The 18,170-nt window shown below is 40.6% G+C and overlaps 1 protein-coding gene across 1 annotated transcript; it reads left to right on the top strand.

The window, feature by feature from the left end:
* Positions 1 to 206: 206 nt before the first annotated feature.
* LOC137916532 (tyrosine-protein kinase receptor-like) lies at positions 207 to 18,143 on the top strand (the record flags this gene model as incomplete). The annotated part of the gene is made up of 28 exons (XM_068759522.1): positions 207 to 258; positions 4,358 to 4,456; positions 5,088 to 5,237; positions 5,494 to 5,722; positions 5,975 to 6,114; positions 6,460 to 6,597; positions 7,276 to 7,425; positions 7,563 to 7,663; positions 7,778 to 7,938; positions 8,213 to 8,307; positions 9,277 to 9,348; positions 9,572 to 9,746; positions 10,178 to 10,328; positions 10,505 to 10,633; positions 10,841 to 10,997; positions 11,214 to 11,399; positions 11,580 to 11,678; positions 12,956 to 13,117; positions 13,213 to 13,323; positions 15,645 to 15,831; positions 15,957 to 16,047; positions 16,226 to 16,290; positions 16,687 to 16,816; positions 16,903 to 17,000; positions 17,147 to 17,239; positions 17,494 to 17,595; positions 17,802 to 17,936; positions 18,053 to 18,143. Coding segments are annotated over exons 1-28 (3,549 nt in total), but the record flags the coding sequence as incomplete, so codon positions are not given.
* Positions 18,144 to 18,170: the final 27 nt, after the last annotated feature.

The raw sequence follows: 18,170 nt of genomic DNA, 5'->3' as shown, positions 1-18,170 counted from the left end.
GGGGCTGGAGAGAGACTAGAGCGGCTGCTGACATCACAGGGAGCCGCAGCTGCAGCAGCATCAGCATCACTGGTGTCAGTCAGACTGCTGCGCAACTTCAAGGAGCAACTATTCAGTAGCGCGCGTGCCATTTAACGATTTCACGACTCACACTTTTGGTTGTGAGGATTAAAAAAAATAAAAAAATTCATGAGGACTCCATCGCCATGGACCATGTAAAGCGATATAACATCTATCCGTGTATCGTCATTTTGATGAGTAAGTAGAGAACTCCTTCAGCTGGAGCAGGCTTTAACAGGCTAGAAGTTTAAGCTCCATTCAAATGGTTTTGTTTTTTGTTTAAAAGACCAAAGGAATGAATTTCCCTGTAAAAGATATATTGTATTTAAATGCAATTTTAACCAACCAAAACCGTTTAAAGAAAGTGTGTATTTCTACATGTTCGTGCGCTACAGTTAAGCTTAGGTTTATCGGGTTAAACAGTAGGTGGCGCTAATTATCCAGTCAGATACTAATGAATGTGGCAATCTCATTATTGGGACACAATAAAGTATAGTGTCAATATGACGTTTATGTTTTTTCACTGCACATAACATAATATAATAATATAATAGACAATGTATTCAGCTTCTATTGATTGAATCTTATGTACTTTGATTCCATTTATTTACCTCTGACTATGCTGCGACATCTAAAGTTGTTGTTGTTTTTCTTTTTCTTTGTATTCACTTTGAACGATACCACCACTTGAGGAAATTTAATTGGGCGTGAAAAGACTAAACTTCCCCATCCGGCTTTCTTTTTCTTCTTCTTACTTTTCATGTGAAGTAATAACTGCATTATTTACTGAAAGACACTGGTTTGTGACTTATCAGATCTGACAGGCTTAATGTAAGATGAATGGAGTGCGTGTTTATGGCCAGTACATGCCTGTCATGTGGTTATAGAAATTATGAGCTCTTCTGGATCCAGCAGAGCCGAACACTGTAACGTTCTTAAAATATCTTGGTGCAGCACATTCATTCATAATGAGGCCAGATGTGGATCACTTGCTTCTAATCAGCAGCCATGTCGTCGTGCCAGTGCTTGTTTTTCAATAGGTTCATTTTGTACTGTCTCATCTCATGTCATCACATACTTGCACAGATGTCATACTCTTGTTGCGCAATCAATCCGAAGCACCACGCAAGAATTTTTTCCAAGAAGATAGCAGTGAATACCTTTTTTATTTTTTTTATGACGCCACATTTTCTTTTAGAAAAGAGAGACACAGAAGTTCATTTTTTGTCCACTCTTACAGAGCTACAGGGGCTGGGCCAGTGTAAGTGGCTCTTACTGCAGTCAACCCAGTGGCAGGGAGAGCTTTGCCAAAGCTCACTATATTATGTCACGCCCCTCCCTCGGTTTTCTGCATCCTGCATGCAGCCCAGCTCAGCAGCAAGAGAGGGACTGTTCTCTAATACCAACGTACATGTAGGGTTGGGTAAAATTCAACAGCCATCCAACCCTATCATTATTCGGGTTCTTTATTCACTTTATAGTAACGGAAATCTAATTTAATTTAATAATAAAAAAAAAGACGTCACTAAATATCTTCTAACACTGGTAGTCCTTCAAAGAAGAAAATTGTTCATGCACTCGAGTGAAGCTGGAAAAACTGCTTTTACTCCATTTGAAAGGTATTATAGAATTATATTACTCAACTATTAAACTATTTAGTTGTGAAAAGTACTCAATTCATGTCTTCCCATATTTGCTCATCCCTCTTCCTCTATCCCTGCTTGTTTGGTTTGGCTCTGGGGATTTTAAGAAATGTGTTGAAAAGCTTTGACGGCCTGAGCCTGGTTTTGGCCAGAGCCGCGCTCACCTTGTTTTACATAATTGATTTCAAGCTTTTTTGTGGTGAATCATCTGTGCAATGTGTTCAACAATCACAACAATGAGCTCGCTAACGTCAGCATCCCTGTTCAGTCTGTTGTTCAATCCCTCGGCAGCATTCTTTCAATTATTCCCAAGGCATGTTTCCTTATATGGTGATGGAAGTAGCTGGAGAGACAGAGCTCTCTGAGTGAAGGTGGAGTTTTCATTACAGCATAGCACGGAGGCTCCTCCGTTCTCATTGAGAAATTGTTTTCCCCGAAATAGTTATTGTAGTGTAAAGGGTTCAGATTTTTAAGTTGACACACTTTTCATTGATGTAAAAATTTAAATTGTAGCCATAATGCATCTTTTTTTTTTCTCTTGTGATATTACAAAAAATAAATGATCACAGGTTTGTTGATTGACTAAGTTTTGACTATTGTGACTTCAAATACCTAACCAGAAACAAAAAGTAAGGATTAGTTACTAACCTATAACCAGAATATGTGCTTTTGAAAAATATGTATGTATTGAGTTTTTAAAATTATAATTAATCCTCTATAACATTTAGTTTATCTCAAAGCAGCAGGATGTTAATATGGCAGCGTTACTTCCCATCGCCTTTAAAGCAGCTGCAGAATATTTGAAATATATCATTCCTCTTTGTTCCTCTTCAGCTTTGAAGTTTCTGTCTGGAGAGTTAAGATTGTCACTCAGCAGAGGCATGTGATCCATTACACTCAAATACTTGGAATATCTGATTTCTTTTTTCTTTTTTGCCTCTCCTGCTCATCATCCTCAAACGTTGTAGCCGATCAGTCGCAGCACCTTTGTAAAGGAGTCAGGCATGATCTTTTATTGAGTGTCAATCGTGCAGTTTGCTTGGCCTTTTAGGCCAGTTTGTTTGTCTGTTCAGCATTTTAGTCAAACTGAAAAACCTGTACCATAAGAAATGTTGTAAAAGCATCCATCCTTAGACAGTTAAAGAGATCTCTAGGATTGTGTGTTAAATGTCTGGATTGCCTTGATGTGATCCCCTAAAGGGAAACCACAATTTTTCTCAATCCATGCTGGTGACAGGTGACATTAAAGAAAGAAACAAGAAACAAGAAACAAGAAATGTTTATTGTCATTCAGACACTCTCATGCACGAACGAAAAACAGCACTCAGGTCCCAGCTTGAGGCACACAACAAACACACAATATGGTTTGGGGTTGAAGACTAAAACAAAGAGCCTGTTCATTCATATTATCGTCATGCGTGCTGAGAGATGCAATCACAGTAGAGTAATGGCAAACAGACTGCATGTAAATTATGCATGTTGCTGCGATTTGATGTTGTGTCTTGTCATTTATTTACATTGCTGAAAGAACATGAGCACATGCATCTTAGACAAACCCCAGATGTGGTTAAAGTGATCAGATCCATGGTGCTTTCCAAACCAAGATCACCAAGATATACTGTTAATGTTTGATCTGGTTGCTTTTGGTTTCATGTTGCAACTGTTCAAACGCAAATGCCCAGAACGCTGTCCTGGTTACATTAATTGAAAGGAACATTTGTCCTTACAATTTCAATAAGAGGCCTCTTTTTTTCATTCCCTAATTTATAAAATCTGGAGACAATGGAACAAGTGCGTGCCCAAAAGAAAAGGTTTGAACTCTGTTGGAACTTTCCATGAAAACAGTTTTTCATGCTATTGATAGTCTTTAAATGTTTTTCTTCGTTTGAACCCCCCTCATTGTGGGCAGTTAAATGTTTCTAGTAATGCTGCTTTTATTCTCTAATTGCTGATGAATAGCTAGGCCGTTATTCAAGTAAATGTACCCCCCCCATCGCCTACACAACTATCCTAACTCACTCCTTTTATTAAGCTTTTATTAAGTCCTTCACATAATCTAATTGGTCCTGCTTGACCTATGGACCTTGCCTCCCAGGCCCCACAGAACAGTAATGCCACTGTCCAGGGGCCACGATAGCAAATGACTTAGTTACAGCTTCATCGCTCTCAAGTTCTATTCATGCTAGTTAATATGTTGAATGTCAAGTCACATGTAAAGTGCTCTCCCTCTCAGTCGTCCCCCAAAACAAGACTGTGGTAAGGTCGAAGTGAAGCCTTCAGTCTGCAACATGAGAAATGAAATCCAGTTCATAAAGTACCTATCCTGCTTATAAAGCTGATTTCTGAGACCACATAATTGAATGCGACTTACACCCGGATGAGCTTCTCTCAGATGGATTATTAGCAGAAGGATGACACTGTTTAGCATTATTTTACTAAGTGAATAAAATAAAGTAAAGTGACATCCACCTGATTGCTCTTGGAAATCAGAGAAACACTTTCTAAAATTCCAATTAATCCGCAATACTAACTTTTCCTTTTATCTGGAAATCACAAGATCACACATCTGACAGGGCCAGCCTTTGGTTTTCTTGCAGCATTGATCTCATTGCCACGAGACGCTAACCCCTCTCACTGTTGGTCTCTCTCCTCAGTTAGCAGCGCCTCTGCCAGTGTCTCTGACAGAGTTCCAGAGAAGAACTTTGCAGATCAGCTATTTCCTCATCATGTGGAATTAGAAGATGACCCCCAAAGTAAGAGTTACAAGCTTATTTATGTGCTGAAACACATTGTGAATACAAAACAAGTCAATCTATGCCATTATTATCACTGTCCGTATGTTTGTCCTTTAACCCCAGAGGGATTTGTGTGGCTGTTTGCCATAGAAGCTGCAGTAGCAGTTTCCGCTCAGGCATCACATGATGTCTTGAAGGCTCCAGACAGATGCACAATCACTCCCAATGTATAAAGGGCCTCTCTGTTTGGCTGTTAAGCTGATTTTGGATTTCAATTGAATTTATCAGACATTTTGGCAATGAGCCAGGGAATTGATTAGTTTGCGGTGGAGGTCATGTTCCAGGTATGACTCCAGGGTCTTTTAAACGGTGTCAGCGTCGATGCACTCAGGGTCGTGGCTCAGGCATCAAATCATCCAGCGAGAGGTAAACGGTCAAAAACAACTGTCAATATGTCGAAAAACAAAGTTACAGCATTTATAAGTTGCTACATAAGTATTCATGTAGCAAGTTCACGGCTCGAGGAATGATATCCACTTTATTTATGTGTTACATTAACTCTAGCGTTATCGTCACATCCTCAATTATCTACTCCAAGAAACACGAATTAAAGGGAACGCTCTTTTATCTTTTTTTTTTCTTCTTTCAGTTTCCTCATGTGATTTTGAGTCACCGTGCGTCTGGACTTTATCAAATCACAGCGACCAAAGCGACTGGTCGGTGGTGTCTCCCCGGCATCCGGATAACGCACGGGCTGGGACGATGCCATTAACTGACCACTCGGTCGGACGTTCTGATGGTAAGAGTACAGAGAGAAAAGAACTTGGAGGATTTCAGGATGCTCGTCAAGCGTTCTGCTTATAACATATTTAGAGGTCAAAAAAGTCAGTCATTGTCCTTGACCTGTCCTTGAACATTTGCTTTGATTTTTTTTTGTTTTGCTCACTACCTATTCTGAGATTTATCCCAGTGTTGAGGCCTTTCTCCTGACTCATTTAAGGCATTTGAGGCATGAACTAATGCAAGTGGTCAAACATCTTCTCTTATTACCCTAGGGCACTTCCTCCTCCTTGGCTCCTCCCCTCCTGCTGAGAACTCTGAGAGATGTGAATACCACTTAACGAGCCCAGTTTTCCCAGGAAGCGATGGTTCCTGCGTCTTGCAGGTGGCTCTGTATGAGTCCAGTCCTGGACTGGGTAACCTCACTGTCCTGATCAAGCCTGTTCTCTCAGGTTCACCTATTCATCCTGTGGCTCTCAACCATAGGAACCGTGATGAGCACAGGTCAGCTGACACACTTGCCGCCCCCCCACCCACCTCCTGGATCTCCATTACCATTTGCACAGAATATATTTATTTTTGCAGCACAGCATTTCAGTTTAATTTGTTTGATAAAGCAGAACGAGGCCTACATCTTGCTGTTGTTGTTGTTGTTTTTGCAGTTGTGTACTGCTAACTAGTAAAAAATGAAAGAAGGCATAAATTACTGCAGCTGACTTTTAAAACCCAGTCTGTGTTGATGATTGGTGGATGCAGGGCTGAGTGGGAGGTTCTGGAGACCGTGATTGGACAGGTGGATGAGCCCTTCCAGGTGACCCTGCTCTACACTTCATGTCTGGTATCAAATGGAGCCACTGTGACTCTGGACTCTTTGGAGCTCATAGATTGTGATTCAGGTAAGTAGATATGTTTATGTCCCGCAATAAAGGACACATTTAGGGACCAGTTTGTCGATGCAAACACACATTTTTATTATTTATTAAACCAAAAATATATTTTTCAAGGTGTTAGTGATGACTTTCAGAACTGGCAATACTGATAAAAAATATATATTTTTGGTTTAATAAACTTCTAATATAGAAACATTTTAGTTCCACAATGCACTGGCGATGCTGGGATAGGCTCCAGCAACCCCCGCAACCTGCAAAATGGAAAAGCAGAAGTGGATGGATGGATGGATAATAGACAGAATGTGATTTTCTTACAGTGTTTTATAATTTTTATATGGTTTGCACGCACAGGACACCAAATCATCAAACTGGATGCGGAATGTGTGGATTATTTCCACTGTGGAAAATCAGAAGGCTGCATCGACAACAGCCAAGTGTGCAACTTCCACACCGACTGTCCTTTGGGAGAAGATGAGGGCTTAATCTGTGGTGAGTGGGGTTTTTTTTCCAAGGGAAATTGTGTCTTTCAATTTCAGTTGGTAAAACTTGAAAATATAATTTTGCAGTTAGTTTCTGTATCTTAAATTATGTGAAGTGTGAATAGTAACTGTGGGTGGAGATAAGGGAGAGCACTGAGAAGTCCTGAAGCTGAATTTAAGGTGACTGGCAAACTGCAGTCGTTTTACATTAGCTGTATTTAAGTTTTTATCCGTGATGAATTGCTAATCCTTTGACTGGAGGTATTAGATTATCTCATGCCAAGGGCCTGTACACATTATATTCAAAGTGCAGGAAGTACATATTATAAAGACTTTTTTATTATTTAGTCCCTGAATGTTCTCAGCAGAAACTTTTTACTTAGTTACCAGGAAATTCCTCTAATGTATTGTTATAAATTGTATTAATTTGCATCAAACCATGATTTTAAAATGTCGAAATATAAGATTTTCAACACTTAATTGTAGAGATGCACCCCTTAACGTTTCTTTCTTTATCAGATTTGTGTTTAAATCCTTCAGAAAAAAATAAACAAAAATTTGAATTACAACATTCTAGAAGTAGATGGTATACTAAGGCAGAAATTGATTGGAAAGGGTCTACCTTTTTAACAGCTGGACGGATGGTTTACGGAAAATGAAATGTGACCATTGTCTTTCTCTTCTCCAGCTGCTCTTCCTTTTGGCTCACATTGTTCGTTTGAAGAAGACGCATGTGGTTGGTCTGTGACTAATCAGAATTCGGCCTGGAGGAGGATGGCTGGAGATAAGCTTCTGGAAAGAGAAGACATGCACGGTGTCACTCTGCAGCGTACACCAGGTTGTGTGTGTGTGTGTGTGTGTACTTTTCACATTGGTGAAACCTAATGTTTACGGCAAGTTCAATGTTTATAGCTTGACGTAATCCAACAAGAATCAGTTTGTTCTTGACTTCTTGGTGTTTCACATTTTCTCCAGGGCACTTCTTGTTTCTTCAGGTTAGCGACAGCAAATCCGTTCAAGAGGCATCAATTCAGAGCTCCTTTTTCCCTCCTCCAGTCTCTTCTACTGACTGCCAGGTTTGTTATTTAAAGAGCAACAATAATTGAATGAATTTTTATTTTTCATCTTGAAAGGGAACAAATCATTTGGTAAATATGCTCTACTTTCTCCTCGTTTGTATTTGTGTGCAGATCCGTTTTTCTCTCTACCTATATGGGAACTTTAATGGTTCCTTGCGGATGGCTATAGGAGAGAAGAAGACCACCGCTGCACCATTGATCTGGGAGAGAAACGGTCGGTGGGCAGACGACTGGGAAGATGTTGCCCTACAGCTGACTGGCATTTATCATGGGTATGTAAAACACATATTAAAAATGTCTTTCCTTTTCATCCCAAAACAAATGTGCAAACATGCCAATAAACTCTTACAGTCACGATGAGGAAGTCAAGCATTATCTACCTACTTTGACTGAAAATGGAGCTTTAAACAAAAGGATCCTCTCGACAGTTTTTTTTCCAACACACAGAACAATAATTATTTGTTCGAGCTGTTAGACATATTGTAATAATATTCATATTGGATTTTACAAAAGTATTTCTTGAAATAAAAATGTGCTTTCCTGCAGGTTTAACATTAAGGTGACAGCTGTGTGGGGACAAGGCTCCAGAGCTGATATCGCTCTCGATGACATTGCAATTGGAGCAGCTTGTTTCAACACAGGTAAGCTGCAGCTAAAATGCCAACATAAAACGCCAGGGGTACGAACCCAAAAACACAATCATTTAATTATGGAAAATTATTGTATTAATTATTATGTCGATCCAATGCAATGTTTATCTCAATAAACAACTCCTACAAGAGTTCAATATTTTAATTTCAAACTCAATACATCAGTTTGCTGTGAGAATAGAACGAATGACAGAATGAAATATGTCTAACACAGTTACCCACATCATCTATTCACTGGAGATAGAAATCCCGTACACATAGACTACGTCACTGCTCGGACATACAACAGAGACTCGTCATACTTTTAACTACTTGCACACGCTAAAATGTTTTTGTTTTCAATCTTGTGAAAGAATGTTAGCTGTATTGAATTCGTCTGCGATGAATAATGTGGGAATACACTTGATACACAACTGTTCAATGTGATGTTCTTTTTGATTAAAGGAATAAGTCTGCTTTTGTTTGTGTGATTTAAGAGAAGGTCGGTTTATAATTTACAGGGGAGAAACAAGTGGTTGCGGTGGTTTCTGCTTGTTCCTTTGCAGGACTTGAACAATGCAACATTTTGTAATTGATATCAGACTCGAGTCAGGATCAGAGTAACTGAACACCCAATGATTCTTTGTTTTCCCTATAAAATCTCTTAACGTTTGCTGTTGTTTGATGGATCTCATTGTGCTGAAGGCGTTCTATAACAGATTAGAACTTTCTGAGAATCGGTGCAAGTGTTTCTGGAGACATTTAAACCCAGGGAGAAAATTGGAGAGATGTGGTGTCTAAATAAAAATTAAATGTTATTCAAGTTCATAACCTCATCTAACTTAACAAAAATGTAATACAATATGATAATATATATTTTCTTGTTCTCCTTTCTATCTGTATAAAATGTTATTGATATGCAGATGAACTGTTACACTTCTTCCTTCTCTCCCTCTTTCTTACGTCTCTCCCTTTCTTCAGATCTCAACTCTTTACTTCCCATGACAGACATGGGGGATTTCTTAAGCCCGCTCCCAGAGCCGTCTTACACAGGTAATGTACCACTTCAGCCGTCACCATGGATACTTGTGTGTGTGTGTGTGTAGATTTCCAAGATGACCATTGGCTACCGTGTCATTTATAATCAATACTGCATGCAGCATTTACATGCCAGTTATAGATTGTAAATATATCGTACCTACATTTACCAACTCATTCAACATCTCTAAAATCTCATGGCAGTGATCTCCTATTTTTTTTTGTCTCCATTCTCCAGAGGCGTCTTTGATGACCTGGTGGTTTAACTCATGTGGTGCCAGTGGACCCAACGGCCCAACTCAGGCCCAGTGCAACAATACTTACAGGAACATAAATGTTAGTGTCAGTGTGGGAAAGAGTGGTTCCTTGAAAGGAGTCCAGATGTGGAGGGTACCTGCTACTAACAGATACCTGTAAGTGATAGAGGGAATCACTGTAATGTGGAAGTCATCACGCTGATCAGCTATTTGTTTTGTAAGTGCATGTGTTATAAAAATTACAGATGGCAGAAATATTACTGCAGCAGCAACCACAACAAAGCAGCGAATCAGAGACCTTAAAGGTTCCTTTTTATTATATCATGGTATAAAGCAAACATGACCTCACTTTAGCACATCTCTGCAAGAAGGTAGCCACAGTGGTGCACATAAGTTCAGAGGCATGACACATAGACAGAGCTGGGGCTATTGGTAATCTGGTTGCTTAGCCTTAGCTAATGCTTTGATCTCATGTCCTATTATATTTTGATATAGATAATAATATAATGTGATATATACTATGAACCTAAAGCAGAAAACAATGCATTTCTCTATTTTGTTCTTTTATGGTGCAATGACCTCCTTAGGATCTCTGCATACGGGGCCGCAGGAGGGAAAGGAGCCAAAAACCACAACAAACGAAACCATGGGGTCTTCATATCGGCCATATTTCCTCTCAAAGAAGGAGATGTGCTTTACATTTTGGTGGGGCACCAGGGAGAGGATGCATGTCCAGGGGTGAGGAAGACTGCAAGGATTCAATGATAAATGTTAAGAACCTTGGCTGCTGTTGTCAGGGAGAAGGGAGAAAGGCAATTCACCTGGATTCTAATGTTTTACGCTGCTGAATTTATACTTTTGTGAATCTGACTTCTGTTCTAAATCTTGCATCTCTCTCTCCCTTCATGTTGCAGAGAAATCCCCGCACCCAGAAGATCTGCCTGGGTGAGTCATCAGTAATTGAAAACAACCTTGGGGGAGACGCCCGTTCAGAGTGGGCTGGGGGAGGAGGAGGAGGAGGAGGAGCCACCTATATCTTTAAGGTGAGACATATACCCTCAGCGGTATTTAAGTATTGTGTGTTTTGATTGGTTTGCTTGCATGTTGATTGGCATCAGGCCTTTCATTTCAGTAAGCAAACCTAAACAATTGAGCCGTCTCACTCTTCAATTCTCTGCTGTGACGATACATTTGCAGTATACAGTAATGAGTTACATGAGTTTCATTTCTACTGTTGCTGGTCTTACCAGATGGAGAAAGACGAGCTTGTTCCCTTGCTAATTGCTGCTGGGGGAGGAGGAAATGCCTACATGGAGAACCCAGAGTTCAGTCTGGATCAGATACCACTGGAACAGTACGAAAATAGCACCCTAGCTCCCAGTGCCAATGGTCAAACTGGTGCTGCTGGTAACGTACTTTATACACACATATTACAATGGGGATGTTAATTTAATTTTAGGGATGTTTTGATATATAGACGTGATTGTTGCCCAGGTTTTGGGACATTGCAAGTATTGCAGGAGTGTTGTCTGAATACATCCCTTTTTCTCTTATAAAATATAATTGCAGTATGTATCATACACAGTATTTAATTTTGTGCTGGTTTCTTATGTTTCCCCCAAGGCGGAGGTGGAGGCTGGAAAGACAGTGCCAATCCTCATTTGAGGGCCGGAAAGTCTTTGGTGGAGGGGTCTGAGGGCGGTTCCTCTTGTCCCCTGGCCTTGTCCAAGCTCAAATGGTCAACCTTTGGGGGTTTTGGGGGTGGAGGTGGGGCCTGCACAGCTGGAGGTGGCGGAGGAGGTTACAGAGGTAATGGTGTTCTGTCCCCGAGCCCTGAACTATAATGTTTTTTTACTGTATAAAAACTGTATAAAGTGGGTGTAACCTCAAAGTGTGACATAAACAGTCATAATTGCTAAGAATAGATTTTGATGTTATATATTACTGTCTAATTCATCCAAGCATTCTAAAAATGCCATTTTGTGTCAGGTGGCAATGCTGCAGAGGCAGATGAGATGACAGCCGATGGTCAGAATGGAGTTTCCTTCATTCATCCAATGGGAGATATTTTCCTTCAGCCTCTTGCAGGTGAGACAGACTAATCTTGTCACATCATAATGAAACTAGAAAAGCACTCAGAGAGTGCAGACCTCCGCCGAGCAGCTCATTGCCCTCCTAATTTATTTATACCGTCCACATGGTGATCTGGATCATCCTCAAAAGGTTCTAAATTGTTATTGTATCTTTATACACCAACTATGAAAAGTTAAAGTGAACCAGAGTTCAAAGTGATCCAGAATCCATGATCTCTTCTGAATCATCACCAAAATGTAATCATCTGTTCCTGGTAACATTCCCAACAATTTCATCCAGATCCTTGCGAAACATTTTTCTAACAGACAGACGCCATTGATTACAGTATAAACTGGGTGACCCTTATCTGTCTGCCCGGGCTTGGTCTTTCTACATCTTATCAAACCCAGTGGACTGAATTCATTTACATTTAAATTTTGTTTTTTGGGGGGGCTTCAAATGTGTGCTTCTCATAAGATGTTTCTTCAATTTGTTTATTTTTATATTTATAGATATATTTTTATTCTGCTTTTTTCTTAATGAATCTGCTATGGTAGGGGTTATCATTTATCCAAACCTGCAAAAAAGGAATTTCTTCCAATTAACACGAGCCTACAACATGGATACCCGTTGGTTTGTGTAAGACATTGCGGTGGGCTGTGACATCTGAAGGAAATTAATCTTTTTGTGACTTTTTGGTGGTGGGAGGAAGCCGGAGAGAATCCACTCAGAACATGCAAACTCCTCACAGAAAGGCCCCAAGTTGGATGCCCCATGTCATATGTTAAATTTAATTTTTCACTTAAAGTCAAGAAAATGACTTAATTATGGAACAGAATTAAATTATTAAATTATCAGTTAATCCCTTTGTTTGCATTTCTCTTTGAATGTGTTTGACATCTGCAACAACAACAGCATCTTTCACATGAGAATAAAGGTCTGTCTGTTGGAGCAAAGGCCAATGGGCTACATGAGGCTGTGAATTAACCAAGTGCCTTTTTTGTTCCTCGCTCTAAATAATTAGAATCAGCTGGCTATTATGAAAAAGAAGAAAAAACTACTGCTTGCACGCACGCACACACACACACACACACACACAGGTCAGGAATGAATGATCACTCTGAAAATGTCCCTTTGCTTTGGGATTAGTAATTTCTAATGATTTTCATGGTTTTTAATAACAAAAACGGAGAGTTCAGCCAACTCTTCAAACTTAACAGTGTTCCTGAATAACAAATTATTTCTAGTGTGCATCCATGTGTTCATTTGTGTGCGTACGCTCTTCCCTCTAGCCATGGAGAGCCATGGTGAGTGTGAGATCAAGGTGCGGTTGAACTGCGACCACTGTCAAATGCAGAGCTGCAAACGAGACGAAGATACTCAACTCATCCTTTGTCTCTGTGACGATGATGAAGTCCTGGCCACAGATAATGTCACATGTCTCCATGCTGCAGGTATGTAATTGTCCCCAGTAGTTTCTTTTAGTTTGCTAATAGCTATTATCTGTTAATTAATTTTAGCGTTTAACAATGCCCACTTCTCCACACAGCTCCTCGGAGCCTGACCCCACAGAGCCAGCTGTCATCGACTTTGATCGTGGCTGTAACGGTCTCTGCCATCGCAAGTGGCATTGCGTTGATCTTTGCCAGCGTCATCCTCAGTAAGAGACTCTTAGACTTTCAGTCTGTACCCCACACCTTACAATGGCTGTGAGCACAGATGGACTGATGCTGATGCTTCCAGATGTTTCTGGAAGAAAAAAAACAGGAACCCTTTTCACAAGTGCTAAATGCCTGTGCGCCACTCCTAACTGGCTCGGAATTATGCCAATAGGAATAAGCGCAGATGGACAAATAGATGCACTCATTTCAGGTAGCTGATTTCATGTATGTAAAATCTTAAGAGGGTGAAATAATATTATATTGTAGATTAATATTTCATAATTATTTTTTTAGATTACTCCAACAATGGCCTTAAATCAAAGCGACTCAAAAGGCTGATTGCCACTGTATATATAGAAAAGACTTATGTGACTTATGTTGGTGAGTATCGGGGTCTGGCGTTCTGAATTTCCTCATCACAAGATTGACGTTGCAGAAATGTTGACATTTAGTTTAGATGTCAGAACTAAATTGAATTGAGGGAAAAGTCCTCTGTTTAGGAGGTTCAGATAGTAAAACTACTCATTAAGATTTAAGAAAAAAATTATTGGTTAGATCTTGGAAAAGACAACTGTTCAGGTTTAAGTATGTAAAGTATTAAGGAGTTAAATAAGCAAGTTAAAATAAATAATCTGACGTTGGTGTTTCCTCCTGTTGTAATAATTACTGACATTATTGCATGTTGTTAGAAGTACAGACGGGGTTTGGAAAAATAAACTGCTTCAAATAGAAACAACTAGAAATACCAGTTTAAGTAATACAACTGAGGGATACACAGAAAACCACAATCTAATATACCATATAAATGACATGATATATTAGTAAAATACTGTAAAATAAGTAGTATTGCTATGCAATATTTACTGATGAAATGTCATTTTTAACTTCAACTACAGACACAATGCTGTGTTTATGGATATAAGAACATTCTGCAGTTTTATAGGACAGTAAGGGATTAAACCGCTAACAATGCCTTTTGCACTTTTTAAAGTTTTTTATGGATACAGGTACATGGGAAGGGAATCCTGACATCTTTCATTATGTGAAATGACAATAATGTACAATCTTTGAGCAATGACCGATGCTCTCTGTGTATACAGACAGGTATTAATTGCAAAGCAGAAGGCTTGTTTTCCTAATGATAACCATAAGCAAACAGCTATGGTTCATAACTGCATAACATTGTACTCCTACAATATATGAACATGCCTGAACATTGTGCACAAGATTAACAGGAAGACATTTTCTTTATGCAAATGAGACTCAGTAAATGTAATGTGTGTAATTGAGTGAATTCTTAAGTTAATAAATCAAGTAAAAACATTGCATTTTAGCAATTACATACATGTTGCTTTCAGCTGAAAAAAACAACAAGCCACCATTCAGGTTAACGGTGTCTCTTCACCTGAGCTCTCCCCCATGCAGGGGGGTAGTCTGTTCCCTGGGCACCCCAGCTCCCCCCCCCATCCTTCTCCTCCTCAACCCACCCCTCAACCTAACCCCCTAAGTCCCTAGCATCTGCACTGGGCGATGGCTCGACGGCTCGTCTTACCTGCACGCAACTCCCCCTCCCTGGCAGACTACCAACCTGCATCGGGTGAGTCCAAACTCACTGGCACAGACAGACAGTCTAGGAGCAGTAACCAAGGAGAGGACATCCCGTCTGCATCCAGCAAAACATTGTGTTCACGTGGAGATGGACTTGAGTGCAGAAAGGAGAACTCCACCAATTTTGCACAGAGTATATTTTGTGGAGTACTATCTCGTGTATGTTGCATAAAGCCGTTTGTTGCTGGAAGAGAGCTGCACAAAGTCCAGGGAACCTTTCTCAAGTGACTTCTTGTGCCAATTAGTGCCGAAGCCTGCAATTTTGAAAATAGAAGACAATCTGAGGTGTGGAATTAGAGCGATGAGATTATCAGATCACTTTAGTCCAATCTTCACTTCTGTTTAATACTGTGGTTTAAGCCTGAGCATAATGCATGCTGTCTCTGACTGAACTGTTGGTGGTCGAGTTTGACTCTGAGTAACACATGTTGTAGCAAAACAATGCCAAATTGGTGGAGCCTTCTTCAAGATGACAGCCTTCTTTGTCTTCTGAATTTACGAATGTTTTTTTTTCCAAAATTACTAACAACTGACACAACCGAGTGAGATGTGGCTTGACCCCTCCTTGTGTTACCGCTCCTACAATAGCGGTTAGACATGAATTTACTTCTGAAGCGTCCAGGCAAGAGTGGGGTTCAGTTACTCTGTGAATTCAAACAAGCTTCTTGGACTTTTAACTAAAATCAGATCTCCGTCTTGTGATTGCATTTAGTGTGGTACCGCAGGAAGAACAACCTGCATGCAGTCAGGGGACGTCTGCAGACTCCAGAGTACAAGCTGAGCAAGATCCACTCCTCCACCATCATGACGGACTATAACCCCAACTACTGCTTCGCTGGGAAGGCTGCCTCACTGAATGAACTGAAGGAAGTGCCGCGCAAAAACATAACACTTCTCCGGTATGGTACTCTGAGACAGAATACCAAGACGCCAGTTTTAAGTTCTTATGTACCTTTGTGCCATCCGTGGGGTTGATTTCATTTCACTTGTCTTATAGTAAATTCTTTTTTTTTTTTTTTTTCAGGGCTCTTGGCCATGGTGCCTTTGGTGAAGTCTATGAAGGAGAACTTCTGGGGATGAGCAGTGATAATAATCCCATGCAGGTGGCCATAAAGGTCAGTCTGCACTCTAGGAGCCACACGAGGAACAGTTGCTCCTACATGTTAGATGATGGCACCTTGTCATGTCTTGTTTTGTCATGAGGAAAAAAAAGCACAGTGAGCACTCGTCTGATTATTTGGTCTAATGAAGTATTTCTTACACTCACCTTCTCCTATTTGCTTTGCTGCACAGACGCTTCCAGAAATCTGCTCGGAACAGGACGAAATGGATTTCTTGATGGAGGCGCTGATTATGAGGTGCAGCTCTACGCTTCCTGTGCATATTTCACACTTACCAGACTGGCTGCAATCACAAGCATGTACAATAATTGATTATGTCTGGGTCTAAGACCATACTGTCTGAGGCTGTGTTCACAAATGTCCTCTGTATATTTTTGACAAAGTGTAAGGTAACTTAGCATCATACCACAAAAAAACAATAAAAACAGAAGCAATCAGGATTAGATCCTCTCCATCTTTACCGTCGGATATTTATAGTAAACCCAAAATTGCATTTACTGTATTCCCCTGCAACGGAGAATATGTAACGCTAACCTTTTAAACACCTGCTGCATAATGCATATGTATTTGTGTTCAAAGGGCCGTGTCATTTTTATTACATGCTAACTGCCGGTTTGTTGTTTGTCCACACAGCAAGTTCAGCCACGACAACATTGTGCGCTGCGTTGGTGTCAGTTTGAACATCCTGCCACGTTTCATCCTGCTGGAGCTGATGACTGGAGGCGACATGAAGAGCTTCTTGAGACAGAACAGGCCAAGAGCTGTATGTCTGCACGGCACCTTTCTCTCTCCTGTTGTGTGCGTGTGAGTGTGCGTGGTATTCACTAAAGAGTGCTGTGCTCTATCCAGGGCCAGAACTCCTCTCTCTCCATGCGAGAGCTGCTGCAGATGGCCAGAGACATCGCGCTTGGCTGTCGCTACCTGGAGGAGAATCACTTCATACACAGGTTCGGACCCACAAGTGTGTGTGTGTGTGTGTGTGTGTGTGTGTGTGATGTCTGAGTTGTGTTGGTTGCAAATTGTTCTTCTAGTGAGATTTATTTTTAGGGTATTACTCTAACCTAAAATTATAAGTATTTCTGTGTTTTTCCAGAGACATTGCGGCACGAAACTGCCTTCTTACCTGCCCTGGACCGGACAGAGTAGCCAAGATTGGTGACTTTGGCATGGCACGAGACATATATAGGTCTGTGTGATGAGTCTGAACCATCCCTCTAGCATAGCAAAGGATTACTGGCTCAAGCTATAAAGGCAGCATCTTTTTAATGTGGTGAATGGGACCAGGAGAAGAGATTGTTATCTTATTTTCCTCCACTGGTCTAGATTGTAAACTACTATTCTAAATTATTGCATCTTCATGGCTTTGTGGTATTTACCTTGTCGTCCTTTCTCCTATAGCGATGATAATAATCTCTTCTCTTTTTTTTGTTTTTGCTTCAGGGCCAGCTATTACAGGAAAGGCGGCCGCGCTATGTTGCCAGTGAAATGGATGCCTCCAGAGGCTTTCATGGAGGGCATCTTTACTTGCAAGACAGATACATGGTATGAATCCTAAACATAATAAAATGCCTTTATTGTAGGGTTTTTATAACAAAGCAGCAGTGTGAACAGTCTGATCAGAATACATCGAGACAATAAATTTAATAAAACTGAACAGATGATGGAACACCAGAAAAGGCAAGCATGAGAATAACGTGCGTCTCATGATGAAGTGAGCCCAGTTGATGATCTATTTCTCCCCCCTGCAGGTCATTCGGAGTATTGCTGTGGGAGATCTGCTCTCTTGGATACATGCCTTATCCCTGCAGAACCAACCAAGAGGTGCTGGAGTTTGTCACCAGCGGAGGCAGGATGGATCCTCCCAAGAGCTGTCCAGGGCCTGTGTGAGTACTGACAGCTGGTCCATTGAAGTAGACAGTCCGGCATTTACTTCAGCCTGGCTCGGGCAGCAAGGAATAATGCTGAGAGGCAAATAATGATTTGTCTCTTTGCTGTGTAGCTATCGGATCATGACACAGTGTTGGCAGCATTGTCCAGAGCACCGACCCAACTTCTCTGCTATCCTGGAGAGAATTAACTACTGCTCTCAGGTATGGCCTACATCACACATGTCTGCA

This window comes from Brachionichthys hirsutus, unplaced genomic scaffold (genome assembly GCF_040956055.1).
Source record: "Brachionichthys hirsutus isolate HB-005 unplaced genomic scaffold, CSIRO-AGI_Bhir_v1 contig_584, whole genome shotgun sequence".
Classification (NCBI taxonomy): Eukaryota; Metazoa; Chordata; class Actinopteri; order Lophiiformes; family Brachionichthyidae; genus Brachionichthys; species Brachionichthys hirsutus.
The sequence above is the reverse complement of the archived record's forward strand: the minus strand, read 5'-3'. Positions and strand labels throughout refer to the sequence as shown.